Source organism: Nestor notabilis, unplaced genomic scaffold (genome assembly GCF_000696875.1).
Source record: "Nestor notabilis isolate BGI_N333 unplaced genomic scaffold, ASM69687v1 scaffold22219, whole genome shotgun sequence".
Taxonomy (NCBI): Eukaryota; Metazoa; Chordata; class Aves; order Psittaciformes; family Psittacidae; genus Nestor; species Nestor notabilis.
Genome location: NW_009942704.1, coordinates 42,463 through 59,814, shown reverse-complemented (window position 1 = coordinate 59,814; position 17,352 = coordinate 42,463). Strand labels below are relative to the sequence as shown.

The 17,352-nt window shown below is 38.9% G+C and overlaps 1 protein-coding gene across 1 annotated transcript in view; it reads left to right on the top strand.

Annotated features, from left to right (window-relative positions):
- WWC2 (WW and C2 domain containing 2) overlaps positions 1–17,352 on the top strand; it is a 55,760-nt gene that overhangs the window by 209 nt on the left and 38,199 nt on the right. The window contains exons 2-3 of the mRNA XM_010021531.1: positions 13,562–13,765; positions 14,971–15,047. Coding sequence (XP_010019833.1) covers positions 13,615–13,765; positions 14,971–15,047 — 228 coding nt within the window. The 5' untranslated portion in view covers positions 13,562–13,614. The remainder of the gene's footprint in view (positions 1–13,561; positions 13,766–14,970; positions 15,048–17,352) is intronic.

Below are 17,352 nucleotides of genomic sequence, written 5' to 3'. Positions count from 1 at the left end.
AGGGAAAGATTTTTTTGTGAGAGAAGTGGTTAAAGTATGATGTCCGGATTTCAGTAGACGTGTTATCCCATTTGTGTGCATGAGTTTGTTGGGGATGGTTGCAGTTGTATTATAGCTGGCTCAAAATTATTCATGTGACTGTTCATCTTTTTTTTTTTTTTCTGTGGAAGAAGTCCATGTGATGTGTAATAAATAAAAATGGTTAACATCTGTTGGTATCTATAAAGTGTAGGATGTTTGGTGGCTATCAAGTATTCAGCAACGCACATGGGCAGAGATAGTCTGATATGAGTAACAGAACCTGGCTTCAGTCTAACTACTGAAAGGAACTATTGTAGATAAGATAGTATGGGGTATTTCAAACTCATATATGAGGTCTGGCAAATGTATTGTAGTTCTAAGAATGTTGTAGAATACATTTCAGGCTATAAATAATGGTGTATTTTTAATGTAGCAATTGGAAAGGGAATGGGAAATCAAAATTTGGGGAGAAATTTCCCTTTCATATAATGTTACTGGCTTTAAAAGGCTTATAAGAGAATCTGCTGGTACAAAATGACTACATCTATTCCTACATATATTTTTTAATTAATGGGAATATGTCTAAACCATACAAAACTGCAGCAAAATTTGGAATGTAGTGCTTGTTAGACTTACTGAAATGAATATATTCCTGAAAGTATTTCTGTCTTCTTTTTAGGTGTTTATTACTCCATATTAATTGATAACTTTTTTTATTTTCATAGAAATTGTCCTTAATAACACAATAAAAGAGATTCTATTTAAGATCAGTACCTGAATATAGGTGCCTGCATCTGCACTAGTAGTGCTATGTACTTACTTAAAAAACAGTAAGGTGTCTACGGCCATTTCAGATGCTTTAGGTTAGCTGAGACAACTGCACAAGGTCACTATATATGTCATGGACAGTAAGACACCAGTGGCCTTTTGGAACAAAAGCTGCAGATAAGGCTCATTACCCCATGACATCTCAAATGTATGGGCAAGTGAATCAACCCTGAGATGTCTCAGCTGCTTTTGTAGTCAACAGCAATCAGTCAATACAGTCAATGTAATGTGAAGTGTGATGTAGTTGACTGGTTGGGTGTCCGCTTTGAAGATGAGCTTATTTAAACTCTCTTGGTTGGGTTGGGCTGGAACTCTGATAATGAGAACAGGACATTAGATACCTACTGTGCTTATTGAACACCTGCAGATAGACACTTACTCTTGAACTGAATCTCACTCAATAACCTCATTTGGGCTTTTATAGCCCTGCTTTTATTGGAATAGCAATGAGAGTCCTCTGATCTTGTGTGTGGTATTAAATGTTCCTGAACTTTAAAAAATAGGGACATACTTGATGGAATTCAAAAGGTGAAGAAAGTAAAGGAAACTTGCCTTTAATTCCTGCTTTGGCCAAAACTATAAAGCTCAATACTAAAATTTTGAGAGGCAGTCTGCATTTCTGGGTGTTTTGAAAGTGCTTTCAGATCACTGCTCCACTGCTCGGATAATTGTGCTTTCATTTCATGCATGCTCAAAACTTTTAATCTGTTCTAAAAAATATCGGTCTTGTAGTTTTGTTGCCTTCCTCTCTCTCCCCTCCCCAAAAAAGATAGCAGATACTTTGAAGGTGAATTCCTGAATATTATAAAACTGTTCATGGGTTGCAGTTTTCCTTCACACACATGTAAGATGTTGAGGCTTCAACAGCATTGTCTTGGAATACTCTTAAAATTGTTAATACACTGCAAACACTAATAATAGAGCAGAGTTGTGTATGTCCATCTGTACATGTATCTTTCTGTGGCTGGGGCAAATAGGTGCGATTAGCTCAGTTTCTTTATGTTAATGCATATGATGGATGACAAAATGGTATACTTTGGTATGCTTGAAAGGGTTTCCATCCATTGTTCAGTAGTATATTGGTTCCTGTGGTATTAATATAGGTGTTGCTTTGTAGCAATTTCAGTGAAACTTCTTATTTTGTAAAGTGGTATATTTTAGTTTCGTACACTGTATTTTGTGCAGTGTTTTGGTGAGAGTACTCTTGAGTTGCAGGGACGTAAACTGTCTAAGAATCTTAAAAGTAGGTCATTTGTCTGACATGCCATGGAGATTATAACTTCTACTTCATTTGACTGGAGTACATATGTTGTTTTGATGCTATTGAAATCTCTAATATGGAGGTCACCAATAATCGGGGGGGAAGGGGAGAAGAATCTTTCTGGAAAGCAGGTTTTGTGCCTGCTTACTGCTTTATGAACAGTGTAGTAATTCAGATGTGTTGAACATGCTTTTTGGATTTGAACTGTTGAAATTCTCTGTCAGGACAGTGGCAGTGTTAGAACAAGGAAGGCTACTCTTTCACCTGCCTGCATCAATTATAATTTAGTTAATTCTCTCTTTTACTGGACAAAGAAGCCTAGTGAAAGAGAAAAACTGTACCTGTTGATAGGAGGAGGACCAAATAGATGCCTGAAAACCAGGTTGAACAAGGCAGAATTTCAGGACCTGTAAATGGCAGCTTGAGGGATAGTGCCTTGGGAAAAATCTGCTCCCATGTATTAGGTAGGGAGAGGTGACAAAAGGTATTTCATGTTCACTGCCTTCTGGCAGGATTTATTTTGGCAAAATGTTTGAGGAAGGGCTCATTGATTCTTCCCTCTCAAATCCCATAATTATTCTGAACAGCTCTGTATTATCTGTCCTATTTAATTTCTCTTTCTAGTGTCATTCCTACTGTGTGCCTCTGTACACAGTTAGATTTGATAAAATGCTGAAGTTTCAGGTTGTCCACAGAACTTTGGAGCCATTGTAGTAAAACTGGCCCATCTTGTTTAGTTTCTCATACCAACCCGATAAGCTATGAGCAGCAGGCTAGACCGTAGCACAGTAGACTGTAAATTCAGAGAGTCTTACTCGTGGTTGTTCCTTCTTTTCTGTCAAAAACTCAATGTTGAAGATGTTAAGGATAGAATTTCATAGAATCATAGAATGGTTAGGGCTGGAAAGGACCTTAAGATTATTTAGTTCCAACCCCCTGCTGTGGCCAGGAACACCTCACCTTAAACCATGTTGCCCAAGCAAGGCTCTGCCTAGCCTGGCCTTCAACAGTGGCAGGGATGGAGCATTCACCGCTTCTTCGGGCAACCTGTTCCAGTGCCTCACCATCCTCACAAATTTCCGTTAGTGGTCAGTGTGGGATTTATTCAACTTCTTTTGAAAGGTGGATGTTTCAAGAAAAGAGTACTAGGCCGGACCTTGCAATGTTCTAAAAATTCTACCAAATTTCTATAATGTCAGTTCTTCAAAAAATATTTACAATACATCTTGTTCTTAATAAATAAATAAATTCCCCATATGTGTAGTTATCTTAGTCCCTTACCTTTTCTTTTCCCACAAAAACCTGAGAAAAGCCTACTTTCCTTAACTGCCAGTGGAAACTCAATTTCTTCTCCACAGAGGGGTAAGAGTTGGCTGTGAGCAGTCTGCAGTTGTAAAACACTCCATCAGGCATGAAGAATTTTCTTTTGGTGGCAATATGTTTAAGTGTAATTTTGTTTTATTATAATCACATTTTTTCTATAATTTTATATATTTTAGTGAGTGGAGTTTTTTTCAAATGCAGCTTACGGCTTTTTTAGCTTCTACTGATTGCCTTAGAGCTTTTTCGTGTTCCTTTTGGATGATGTAACCCACTTTGAGAAACCCTGACTGAGGTCATTACTTCATGAATATATTACCCCAATTAGGAGTTTTAATGTGATGCTTTCAGCTTCAAGGGAGACCAGATTACAGGCCATCTGGCAAGACGGAACATGCATATGATGTGGGTAGCTAATACCATAAGAACCTAAATGCTTATCCTGTGGTTCAGGAGCACCCTTTGTTAGAGGGCTGACTGAAGGGATACTATTTGGTGGTCAGGGACTGAGGAGTTGCTTTTGTGCAGGATCCTTCTTACTGTGGCTTGGGGGAGTCCAAAGATTACATAGCTTATGCTGTTCACTCTAGTTACTGCATACATGTACTCCTTTGTTCATCTACTTCAGCTAATTTTCTAACACTTATTAATTTTGCTAAATAACATGGTTAGGAACTGAAGGCAGTACCAAAAATAACACAAACTATTATTCCACTTAATTTCATATAGCTACAGGCAAAGTCATCACTTTCCAATTTTTCCATTCTTCTGCAGGGTTTTCAACATCAGGCGTTAAGTGGCTGAGATGCAAACATTTATATTCTTAGAGCTTGGATTTGCAAACACTTTTAAGCTGATAAAATCTCTGAAAGAATTGGTCCTGCTCTATTGCTACCTCTGGCCTTTTGTTCTGTCCCTGCAATGTTTTTGCTTATACTGGCATGAACGTTTGCATGGTCACACAGTGAATCAGATCAGGGAGCTCATTCGAGTTGAAACCAAGCTGGTATGGGGGGGAAAAAAAAAGTTGCTCTTTGTTCTCCTTTCCACACCCCTATTCAGGCAATCAGGTGAGGGAAGGTGACCTGGCAATATGAATGGTCAGGTGGAAGAGGCAGGGGACAGCTGCTTCTCATGGTAGCGCTGGTTGAAGGTATTTTGAAATGGAACCTTTAAACTTTGATCTGTTCCATGCCCTGTGCAGGTTTGTCAGGAAGCAGTTTTGACTCTGAAGCTGTGATTTCCAGGTGCACTTATCGCATGGTGGTGGCAGCTGAAGCAGCAGTCATGCTTGCTCTGGTTCCTGCCCCCACATAGCATCAGCATGAGGACATGCAGTAAACATGGGCAGGAGGGGAAGCACTCTGCTTCCTGAGGTGTGTGAGTTGTTGTTCTCGACCTCCTCTTCCTTCCCCCAGCTGCTCAGGTTTTCTGATCTGGATCATTGCATGAGATGTGTGTAGATGAACAGCTGTGCGGGTAATGGGAGCAAGAAAGGAAAACTTCGACTTCATCTTTGACAGGATAGTCTGAGGGAGTCTGGGACTCGGACAAGTTCTGTCTTGCCTTCAGCATCAGATGAATCCCTGAATAACCTATCTCCTTTACTTACAGTTCTTATTTTCAGGCTCAGGAATAACCAGGCAGGTGGTTGTTTTCTTCAGTGCGTTGCACTATTAACCTATAAAACATGTACTCTGCCATTAGTGAAGGCTAGTGGCAAAGGTAACGGAAAGGAAGTGAATAATTTAAAAATTTTAAAAGATATTTTATATAAAAGCTAATGACGGGAAGGAATAGTTACTCCTAGCCCAGTAGTATTTCAAGCCATCATATCACTTTCTTCTTGCTACTCCGTACTTTATATTCAATATGATTATTTTTCTCCCTGACCTCTACCCCCAGCACTTTTCTTTGAAGCAGAGTTGGACATCTTCCTGCTCTGCTTCTGCGGCTCCTCCTTACTTGGTTTTAATTGTCCACTTTGGAAGCATGAATGTACCTTTCCAGAGATAGCTGCCTACCACTTTCATCCTCAGAGAAAAAGAAAATTGAGTCAGTGATGATAAAACATAAGGAAGCATGAGGTAAAGGGGTTTGTGTCTGTTTAGCTCGAGAATAGAATTCTGTTGAGGTCCCTATTTCCCCACTTGGTTTACTTCCTTCTTAAAATTTCTAAGCCTTAGCTATTTACTTTAACTGTTTGACACTTATAACACAATATTTTAGCTATGGGTATTCTATTTCTTCTTGTAATCTTAAAGGCTTTCATGACAGTTTACACCTGTGCAAATGGTTTATCTAACACAGGGGGTTTTGTGGCTAGATTGACTCTAATCTGTTCCAGCCTGGGACTCTAGTACATCTGCATCTATGAAAGTGTGCTGGGCTGTATTTTCAGACAAGGAAGAAGTCTGAAAATCCTACTATGAGTCTGCATTTACCAGTAGCTTGAAGGAGTCAAACAGTGTATCATGATCACAAATGTGCACTGTTTGTTTCCACAATCCATTGCCGCCTTCTAAGCAAGTGGTGACATGCAAGCTTTTGGGAAATGATTGTGGGACTCTTTAGGGTCAGCAAACACACTTGGTGAAAACCTAGGTGCAGTGTATTTTACCTTGAATCTTATTTATAGGTGGCTATCTCCTCTGCACCCTGGCCTTTGGAAGGGATTAGAATAATAGGGTGCATGTTGGCTACAGAAGGAGGGCTCAAGCAATGAAGGGTCTGGATTAAAGGTGATTTTTAGCTGCTGACTTACATGTAAAGACCATACTTGCATGTTTTTCTTACATCTTAGTTCCGATAGCCATAGCAGTGGAACTTTACCTACTTATTGGATAATGTAGGGTAAAATGCTCAGAGTTTCTACTGCATTTGACTGTGAGATATATAAGCATATGCTACCCGATATCTAGAGGAACCTAATTTGCCATAAGGATAACATGTTCAATTTTAATTGTAAAAATCTCTGAATAAATATTTCTTGGAAATCTGCTCATGCTTGCACGGTATAGCTGGAAAACATTCTCATTTTCTCTCATTACTCAAATCCAAGCACAGAATTATTTTATGGAAAAGTGAAGAAGGTGTCTGGAAGAGAGGAGGCATTTTTTGTGTGCAAGTTCTGTGTCAAGAAGCAAACTGTAGAGAGCTCAGTTCCAAACATACTCTGAATAAGCTAATTTTCCTCCATGTTTCTCTTTAGAATCCATATTCCATCTTATATGTGGTAGAATGTGATTTTTTTCTTCGGATATCCAGCAATGTGTTAGAACATTTTTAAGACACTCTATATGTCTTCTTGTTGGACTGCATGGTCTTACTGAAACTTCTGTCTTTGGAATGTGCTATTATGTATTTTTATACACCTATTGAACAAATGTATCAGTGTGAAATTATGTAATATTTGTTTGTGAAATCTTCCTCAAACTATGGGGTACAGATTGCTTCTTGTTTGAGTTTAAATTTTAAGTATTTTAAGGGGTGGGGTGATGGGGAGAAAAGGAATAAGAACCAAAAAAAAGGCATTAAGAAAGCCTTTGGTATGTAAACAATAAAGTGCATTCCTTAAGTTAGTCTAGTAACACTTGGTTGTTCGCCCTGAAATTAGTGCTAGTGCATTTGCTCCTTCGCTGTTCATTAAGACTTGCATCTTGGTTGCCTGCAATATTTGTTTTGCCAGCTGAAGTACAATTAAGTAATATTTGCACTCTTTTTTTCTAGGTGTATTTTTGTCTGATTGCAGGAAAAGTACTGGAGATTTGAAAGCCAGGTTATTTATCAAGAATCGTGGGATATACTTGCAGAATAAACATATCCATAGTGGTTACGTAATAGTGTTGATAAAATTCCTTTCACCACCTACCACTAAGCTAACTCATGTTATCCTCTGATGGTTGATATCAGGCACCATTTTTTCTCTTCTGATGTTATATGTCAAAGGGTTGTTTTTGATTTTGTTTGTGCCATCTTGAGACATTTTTGTGTGAGATACCATTGAAATCTTGGTTCTCCTTTCAGTGCTGCTGGCCCCGGTTTTGCTTGTCTGCAACCCTTTTCCAGGGGCTTGCCCTCAAGTAGGCTGCTTTCCAGTAGGATGCTTCTCCATCCTGCTGTGGAGCAGGATGTAATCCTGCCACAGCAAAGGCACTGGGAGCTGTTGAAAAAACAATCTGGGTTTAGCTTGTGCACTTTCTTCAGCCACTGGGCATTAGGACAAGCTGAATGCAGTCAGCTATTGGGTTTGGGGTTTTGAGGCCTGTGTTACTTCTGAAGGTGGGGTTCTATTTGGTTGGAGGTAGTAATCTTGCGATTGTTATGGAAGATAACCAGAGATGTCAGTTGTAACAGAGGTATTTTTATATCACTTACTATTTCAGGCAGAGAAATTGCCACCCTGACACAGAATATCTAGTGGAGTTGTGACATCGTGCAGCCCAGAGCACAGCCGGCTCTGTGTGTGTGGCACCCTTCTGCATCAGTCAGAACTGCCCTCTTTTCAGTGTTAAGCTACTGCAGTCTTGCTACTCTTGTAACCCTCATTTCCAGGTCTGGATGCTTTCCTGTTAGTATATGAGGGAGGAGGTGTGTGGCATTGATGAGTAGATCCATACTTAAGATTCTAATGGATGACTAAATCTGTAAGTAGGCTTGCTGATGCCAAAAAAGAGGATGTCTAGTTCCTTCCCCAGCTGGGTGATAGTTCCTCCTTCATACTGGCTCATTGGACCTTTGGTAACATGGTACAACTGACCTAACCTGCTGGAAAGTGGTGTATCCGCTTTCATGTTCTTTTGGGTTCAGTGAGTGTTTGTGTGGGTTTAGTACATCGAATGGGCTTTGTGCTAGGTTGAGTGAGCACCAGAGACTGCAGAAGAGAATATGTGAATGTGTAACACTGGGGTGTGTGGGCTGAGGTGACATGGTGGAAATTGTCACTGCCAAAAAGGAGGGCTATTGCAGGTATTACACAGCTCCAGCTGTGGCATGCAACTCCCCCTGCTTTTCTCCCTGCAGGTCTTAGGTCTCTGGTCCTTGTTTCCAGCCAGGTCAACCAATTTCCCTGGGTGTAGCCTCTGTTCCAAGATGGTGGTGTTGCCACATTTACAAACTGAAATAATATGGGAATGTATTTAAACAGATGAGAATTCTCTCTTCAGGATGAAAAGTATAATGTCATGATTTTGTCTCCTCTTGCTATGTATGTGTCCTTTTCAAGTAGCAATGTAACTTCTCCAGGTTTTTTTTCTAGTGGGGCCCCTTGAGAGTACTTGTTCTCTGTGGTGCCTAAATGCAACTTGTCCGACTGAAGACAGCTTACATGTGGTCGTTTTAGAGCCAGTCAGTGCTATTATTTTGTTTGGCAAGGGGAGATGTTGGAAAGCTATTGCTTCCACATATTGTTAATCCTGTAGTAAAATGTCAATTCTCTCATGTCCAGGAGTAGGGCGTCAGGAAGCTGTTCCCTTCCCTGTGGGATTTTCTAGTGGGATTTTAATTTCATGTATTTTAGGGAAATACGATCTACTGCTGATAAGGTAATAGTTTCCTTCTGTTCAAGTAGACTGTAAAAATTTGGCAGAGCTGCTTGATAGCAGACAGGAACGTAACATATGAAAATAACTCATTTAAAAAAAAAAGGCATGCCTGACTATTGCCTGTATGCTATGTATAATATGTATCTTATGTATAATTACACAGAGCATGCGTAACATTGCTGCCCTAGAAGCAAGTTCTAGCCAAAGGAACAAACAAAACTTTCAAAGCATAAAGTCAGTCCTGGCATTTCAGTTTTGAATCATTGTTTGGACCAACATTTTTGCGGAGTTGAAGTGCATCAAACCTGGTTGGAGGTGAGCCAGGAAGAGTGCATTTCATGAATAGCAGTATGATTAAAGCCAGCACAGCTTCCTCTTCTACATTACATGGCTGTGAACATTTCAGTGCACAGGAACGTCCTTGGGTGGAGCGTGCCATCCTGCTGCTTGTGAGGTTCCGCTGGGCGAGACTACAAGTGTTTTCTGTCTCACAGAATTCCCCCGCAGTGTGGGTAGTCTCTCAGATCGTGTAAAATAGGGGGAAATAAATGGCTTGTTTATAATTTTTTGTAGTTTTATTAACTACGCACTTGCAGTAATTTGTTTAAAGTTAAACTAATTGGGTTTAAATCAAGATCTCTTAATAGAACTGAGTAATTTTGATTTGCAAGTGGCTTTGCCAAATGATGCTAAAACCAAGTCACATTAGGAATGTGTAACCTGAATATTAGGTACACCACCACCCTCCTCATTCTCTTACTGTGGATTATTATTTTGCATTGTGATTGGGCAGAGGAGGTTGATACATAAAGATTATTTTTAAATCGAAGCAGTGCTCTTGATAAAGCCTCGTATACAACTCCTGCTGTTTAAAAATTCATTTTAAGGAGATGCCTTCGGTTAATATCCTGGTTTATGTCACAGAAAACAATGGCCAGTACATCATCTTCATTTTCTCTACAAGAACCAGCTGAACTCTTGAACTTAACTACCTGGTGATGCAGAAAGTGTTGCAGAGGTTGTGCCTGGGGGTGGTTGTTCATTCTCCACTACTGATGATTGAAGTCCAGTTAGTATTTTATAGAACAGATACAACTCTACAGTTCTGTCTAGTGTTCATAACCAGTGTTTACTCCTCACCTGACCAGCTAGAAATCTGGTTTTTGCATCATTCATACGTGCTGCAGACAAGGTTGTAAGGCATCCTGTTGCAGTCACCAGTGGAAACATGTCCTAGAAAAGGAATGATATCTCCCAAGTTTATTTTACATTAGCTGTTGAATAATAAGGGTAGGAAAATGTTTGGATGTTCTTTGTGGTTTAAATTTCCCTCTTTCATTTAAGCATGAAGGGTTTCACGTCTCATTTTGAAATGTTCAGCAAGCTGGTCCCTCAATGACATGCATGTAACTATTGCAATAATATTCTTGTGTGTAGAGGTTTGACCTTAATGGCAGGTGCTTGAAACGTTCTAGTCCAAGGAAAAAAAAATCCTTATCTCTGTGAGGCTTTACTTTGAGAAGAATAAATATTTGTTTTTGAAACAAGTCTGCTTTTTAAAGAAATTTATTGGCTCTTGGAAGGTACATGTGCTCAAATGAACATACTTTTCAAAATGCAGCACTATAGTACGAGAAATATTACCCAGTCTGTCTTTGGTTGTTTTTTTTTTTTCCTCTGTGGAGTAAACCTACTGATTAAAATTGAGATAACTGAAAAGTATAGATGAACAAGCATATGGTGCCGCTACACAGGCACACATTTATACATACATATCTATCTATCTATATATACATATATCTATGAACAACTTGCCAAACAAGTGATACGCTTTTTGGGGATTTTCCACTTCATAATATTTAAGAAGACATAGAGTAAAAAGTACTCCAGAGCCTTTTCTGCTTGGTAAAAATTGAGTAACAATTCTAGGATAGTCATTCCATTACTGCTTTGCTTATTCCAGGATTGTGTTTTTCCAACTGGAATGAAATACTTGCAGACGAAGTGGCTGAGTATAATTTGACCAGTCGATGTTACCTACACAGGCATATACCCAAACCTCAGTATGCTGAAGTACCACTATGCAGTTTTAAAATGCAGGGTCACCTTTAACTTGTTTATGACTATCAGTATAAAAGATGTTAGCTCATATAATCATACTATTGTTTTGCACGTGCAGCTTGGAGAGGCAAAAAGAAAATTATTTTATTTGTCAGCAATACAGAATAATCTGCTGTTGATCAGCTTTGTCCTTCTGTTGCAGTCACAAGGACAGGGCATCTGTAGGCCACGTTTTAGAACTCTGCGGGCTACATTTGGTCTTTGGGCTGCATGTTGAGCAATCCTCACTTAAAACCTACAAGGCAATTACCTGCAACATGCTCAAAGATGAGACCTTCCAATCTTGTAAGATTATTTGGTGGCCGCTGGTTGCACTCTTAAAACACAATCGCATCATTACATTCTTCTAAAAACCCAACATAACTGCATTTATCCTATTTGATCATTGACCCATGAGAATCCTGCTTCATGGTCTTCATCCTCTTTCACAAAAAAAGGACAGCTCTTCTCATTTGGTGTAAATAACTGTGAATGTGGAGGTGTGTTAAAGCACAACAGCAATAAGTGGGCACAGATGGGGACATGTGTTGACCATTTGGGAGGGAAAAGGTATTGATTTGCTTCTTTGTGTGACTGATACGTTTGTGGAAAAGAGCAGGTGGCTATAAGCACGGAGAGATGTGTGTGTGTCCATAGCTATAGTTAGGTTTTTTGAGAGAGTGTTCCTATTGGGGTTATTGGAAAACCAACTGTGTGTAAAGCCTCTCTGCTTTAATCTTTTATGCACCACTCTTGGGTTTATGTGATTTATACTCTCTATGCATCCATTGTGCACATCTAAGAAATACCTTTCCCTGAATAAAAATACAAAAGCTTGACATGTTTGTAAGTGGTGGAGGAGGGTGTATGTGTTTGTGTTTGTTTTTAAAAGCATTGATAGTGCAATAGACATTGTCAGTTTAGGATTCTACAGGGTTGCTTTTATGGGATGCTTCTTTTTATTTATGTCTTTCAGTTTATGTGATATTAACACCAAAAAAGGCTTTGAAAAACTGGTACTCAGTCAGTATGGGAGATTGTTATTAACCAGAACCTGTTCTTATCAGTTTTTGCTGTTACAAAATCTGTTTTCATATATGGACTTGAAAGAGTGCCTTCTACCCAAGAGTGCACTTCAGCTACAGTTCAGAGCAATCAGATTGGTTCTACTGCAGTTCTTTTTCCCCAGTCTTCAGCCCATGTTCCTGTTTTCTCTCCTTCATAGATTCTCACAGTAAAACAATTCAGAGAACTAAAGTGGCAGAAATCTAACCAGAGAATAAACTTCCCTCCTCCTTTTTGCAAAAAAATTCTGAAGTAAATACTATGCATTTAAATACTTTGGTATTAAATGTTGCTTTTTATCTCTGTGGATCTCTGAGGATTTATGGTAGTAACTTATGAAAAAATGCAGTGTGGTGCATGTTTGCATTTAGCTTTCATTCTTTTCATGGCTATGCCTTATCAGAATGTGTTTATACTTAGTATGGCCTTAAAGAAGAATATTCATTGTACAGCTTCAAAAAGTGCTGAACTAAGAATATATTAATGACAAGATTGAGCATTCAGTCGTAACTTTTTGCATTGTTTATGTTTAAAGAAAACCCCCATATATCTTAAAAACCTGCTTTAGATTGATCTCATCACATACTTTCTTAATATATACTAGTACATTAGGTCTGATTCTCTTGTCTATGCACTCTATGCAAGTCTGTCTTGTGTTGTGTGGCTGCTGGAGTTAAAATGGTTGACCTGAAGCCCTTCATGAATTAAAAGCCTGTTCCAGCCTACTCATTTATACCTGGGTGGTTGGTGGGAAGAAGTGGACACCTCAAAGTCAGTTCAGTCCCATGTATCTTGGGCATCTGTCTTTGATGGATTGAAGTGCCCTCTGAGGGTGGCCCTCTCTGTTTATTGACCATAAAAAAGAAAGTTGTATCTGGGATCAGATGCCTAGCAGGGATAAGGATAGAGTTAGGTGAGATGATCTGGAGAGTTAATGATCTGTTAGTTCAGTTGCAGGGGAAAAGATAAAAGTGTTTTTGTAGAGGGAAAGGAGAGATAACTGCTGTAAAACATGAATAACGTATGACTGTAAAAATTAATGAAGTGGGGAGGTGGGGGGTGTAAAAAAATGTAATAGCTCAGCTTACTTTCATTTTTGTTCAGAAATGCATTCAATTTTAAGATAACATTGACTTTATTGATCCAATTATTTTCAAATACTCTGGTGCAAAAAAAAAAATTTTTTTCTTGAGGTGTGGGAATCATCTGCATAAGCATTTACCTGTTGATCCCTTAAATACTGTTTCTTACACGCACTATTGTGGCAAAGAAAAACTTAAATAAAATGGTGCGTTTGCTTAGTAACCAAAGGCAAACTATGGTTTAGATTTCTGTAGGTGTGGATTACAGACAAAGAAACAGTCTAGTTGTCAATGGATTTCAGCAGAGGTCTCTTTAAATCCTTTCTTTTTCTCATATAAAGAAACAACACAAATAGAAGATCCCAGGAAACAATGGAGGCAAGAACAAGAGAGAATGTTAAAAGATTATCTTATGATAGCCCAGGATGCTCTCAGCACTCAGAAAGAACTGTACCAGGTGAAAGAACAGAGACTAGCACTTGCACTGGATGAGTATGTACGGTTGAATGGTGCCTACAAAGAAAAATCAAGCTCTCGTACAAGCTGTAAGTACAGTAGAGAATACAATGTAGCTTCTTTGATCTGTGCTTTGCAGGGGATCCTGTTTCTCTTAAATTTTCAAGGTTTGCTATGAACACTTTGTACTCTCCAGGATGCTCTCAGCACTCAGAAAGAACTGTACCAGGTGAAAGAACAGAGACTAGCACTTGCACTGGATGAGTATGTACGGTTGAATGGTGCCTACAAAGAAAAATCAAGCTCTCGTACAAGCTGTAAGTACAGTAGAGAATACAATGTAGCTTCTTTGATCTGTGCTTTGCAGGGGATCCTGTTTCTCTTTAGGATGAATTTTCAAGGTTTGCTATGAACACCTTGTACTCTGACTTTTTTAGAGATAGCATCCCTACTTTTTGTATGATTATTTAATATAAAGGTATTCTGCTGGAGAGAACCCTCTTCTCTGTGATACAATTGAACTCCTTTGAGCAGTGCTTTAGAGCAGTTGGCTCTGAAATCTATTTTGTCATGCAGTTTGTCAGAACAAAGTTCTGCCAAATCTAGGTTCAAAGTCAATAGGACCTCTTGCCTTCACAGCTGCATTCGACTGTGTGAGAGGTGTCTGCAGTAGACCAAGAAGGGAATTTGTTGGGGCTTTGTAAGAGCAGCATATAACAAGTTTGTAGCCTGTGTGCTGTGATCAGGGATGAAGTAGAGATACACGTTACAATGGTGGTCAAGGAATTGGCATTGCAGTAATCACTGCTAGAGGTTGATAGTCGAACATCTCTCTTAGAAGTTCATAGTGTGATAAAAGTAACGTGCAGTTGCAAAAGAACTGAATGGCAGACCTCTGAGGCTTCTGAATAAATCTTCTGCTTTCCAGAAATCTCCTTAGAAATTACAGCTTCCAGGAAGAGGTGATCACAAGATGGCTCAGCTAGAAGAATGGGAACAGAAAGCAAGGGATAGAAAGCCAGGGAGAATAAAGTACGATGTTAAGATCCTGGGATAAGCAAAAGAGGAGAAATACTAAATAGTGATAGGGGAGAAAGGGGGGAAATTTTGATTATTCATTAATTATTGCCATCCTGCAACTCTATAGCAGGATATATTTTGGTTGTTTTTGGAGTTTTTTAAGTATTACATGTTTTACTGCACTTCTTAGATCAATGTGGATTCCTCAAGAAAGAAACTAATTAATGATTCAAAAGTACTTAAATATTTGTCCTTTTTTGTCTTTTAAAAAAAGTGTTCTCAAGCTCCTCATCAGGCACAAAGTATGACCCTGACATTCTGAAGGCTGAAATCTCCACTACAAGATTAAGGGTGAGAGTACTTAATTCATATTCATTTGTATTCCGTGTGCAAAGTTTATGAGTATAGAACAAGCAAAGCTTGAACTTGCAGATACATCTTATACCCTTGTACTGAAACCTCTTAGTATTCTCATTAAATACCATTCAGAGGTTTTTAATTAACTTTTAAAGCTGTCTGTTACTTTCAGATAACACATTTTGGGGAAACTCTGACAGATATTCTAATTAGATGTGGGTTTAAATAAATCTGATAACTATTTTCGCTTTTGTATGCTTTTGGTTTTGAAAGGAAGAGTAAAAATCTGTGGGTGAAAATAGAAAAGTAGTAGGCCAAGGTGAGCTGCAACTACATGACTGCTTTTACAGTGTCTTTTTTCTGTGAGAAATACACCATTAGCTACATGAACTACCTCACAAATTTCTGTTGGTTTAAAAAACACTTTTTGATAATAGTGTGAAACTTTGCTCTGTTTTGTCAAAATGGAACAGTTCAGATCAAGAACAAAAGTTCGTGTTTGAATTTTGAAATTGCTAATGAACAAAAATCCATTATTTGGTCGACTGTGTTCAGTTTGGTCACTACAGTGTAAAGAACTTTCATTCACAGGTTAGTCTCTAGTGAATTTATTTTGAGTAAGGAGGAAATGGTGTGGAAGACATTTAAAATCTATATAAGGAGTTAATTTATTTAAGCTGTGGCATGTAATGCTCTATGGATAGCCTAGACTTTCTGTAGTTAGTAATGAAAAATTAGATCAAACCATACAGGTTAAAAAGACAGCTTCTCACAGCATAGTCTTTCGATGAGGGCTGGAATAGACTCTGAGGAGCATAGGCGACAGCAGTTACTCAGCTCTTCCATTGCCCCCTCCTGGTTTCTGCAGAGAGCAGCACCCATAGAAAATTCAGAGAGTAACATCCTCCACCTGGAGTAAGAGCTATGATCAGGAATCCAAACAATTAATGTTTACAATGAATTGTGGAATAGCTCATTAACATTTTAAAACCCAGTATAAATCAGGGGTGGAACACACTGTAAAACTGGCATCTGGATATTGCCCTCCTCACTGCTTTTACACCTGTTCATCCTTACCAATATCAACTTGTAGTCCCTTATCCTTTAAGGACAAGGGAAATGGTTAGTGAGAGAACTTATTCCAGCATTGGAGGAGCAGGTAGGAGGAAAAATTTGTAATTTTAGTAGGGAGAATCAACAGCAGTTAGAACCCTGTCAGGAATAAGAATGAAAAGACAAGGTGAATGCTTCTTTCTAAAATGAGTGGAGCAGTAACAGATGTTCCCTTTGGCAAGGGGACCACTAGTATATTTGGGAAGTTTAACAGTGTTGAAGAACAAAACACAGGACAAAATTTAAATATTGTCACCTGCAAGTCAAAGAAGGGAAAATCAAGACATGGTTCTGTGTTCAGTTTTTCCCATTGTTTAGCCTCCCAGCTCAAGATGCAGAAACACTGAATCGCCTCTTCGCTGCAGAGTTACAATTTGTTCACTGAGGAGAGAGGCAGATTTGTTAAATCAAAGTAATTCATTTTTTTGGAGGTGCTTTCCTCTCTTCTTTATTTCTTATAGTCAAGGAGGCTAATACCCTGCTGGTTCCCAACACCTGATTTATTGGCATTGCAAAGTCCAAGTTGCATATGTGGCTAAAATGGGTGACCTGAATCTTGTCTGCAGAGTGTAGGAGGGTGCAGTCCAAGAATATCTGTATCAGCATAAAGTGTGTTGTCATCCAAAGCCACTGGATATGAAAGTCATTCAGATAAGAAAAAGTGGAGCCCTGTGATGCTAGGGCTGGAAAGTGGTTTTCATGGAAGATGGCAAGAGAGGTATGACTGTTACAATAGTTCACCTTTATTTGAATGTTTGAAGATGCTTGCTAATATGCCACCTTTTGGCATTTTACGGTATATGCATGCGTGGACTTAATGGGAAGCAAAGTTAGTCATTAGTAAGCTGCTAGCCAGCTAGTTAGAATTCACACATTGTTTAGTGAATTATTAGGTCAGATACTAAATCTGTTCCTCTCTCTCACGCTGGCTGAGGCTTACTGGTATCATCAGGTTAATGGTGGCTGGAGGGGGGAAACTCAGCATTCAAGGAAGTTCCAAATTGGCCTTTGGCCTTTTTCTTGTTAGCTGTGCTTAATATATGCATGTGGAGTCTTTTGGATACATGAAATGCCTACTGTGCAATAGGTTGTGGAGAAAACATGACAGAAATCAGACAGCTGTTAAACAAAATAAGCAGCAGAAGAAAGACCTTTCTCATAAGATTAAAACTGAAAGATCTGATCC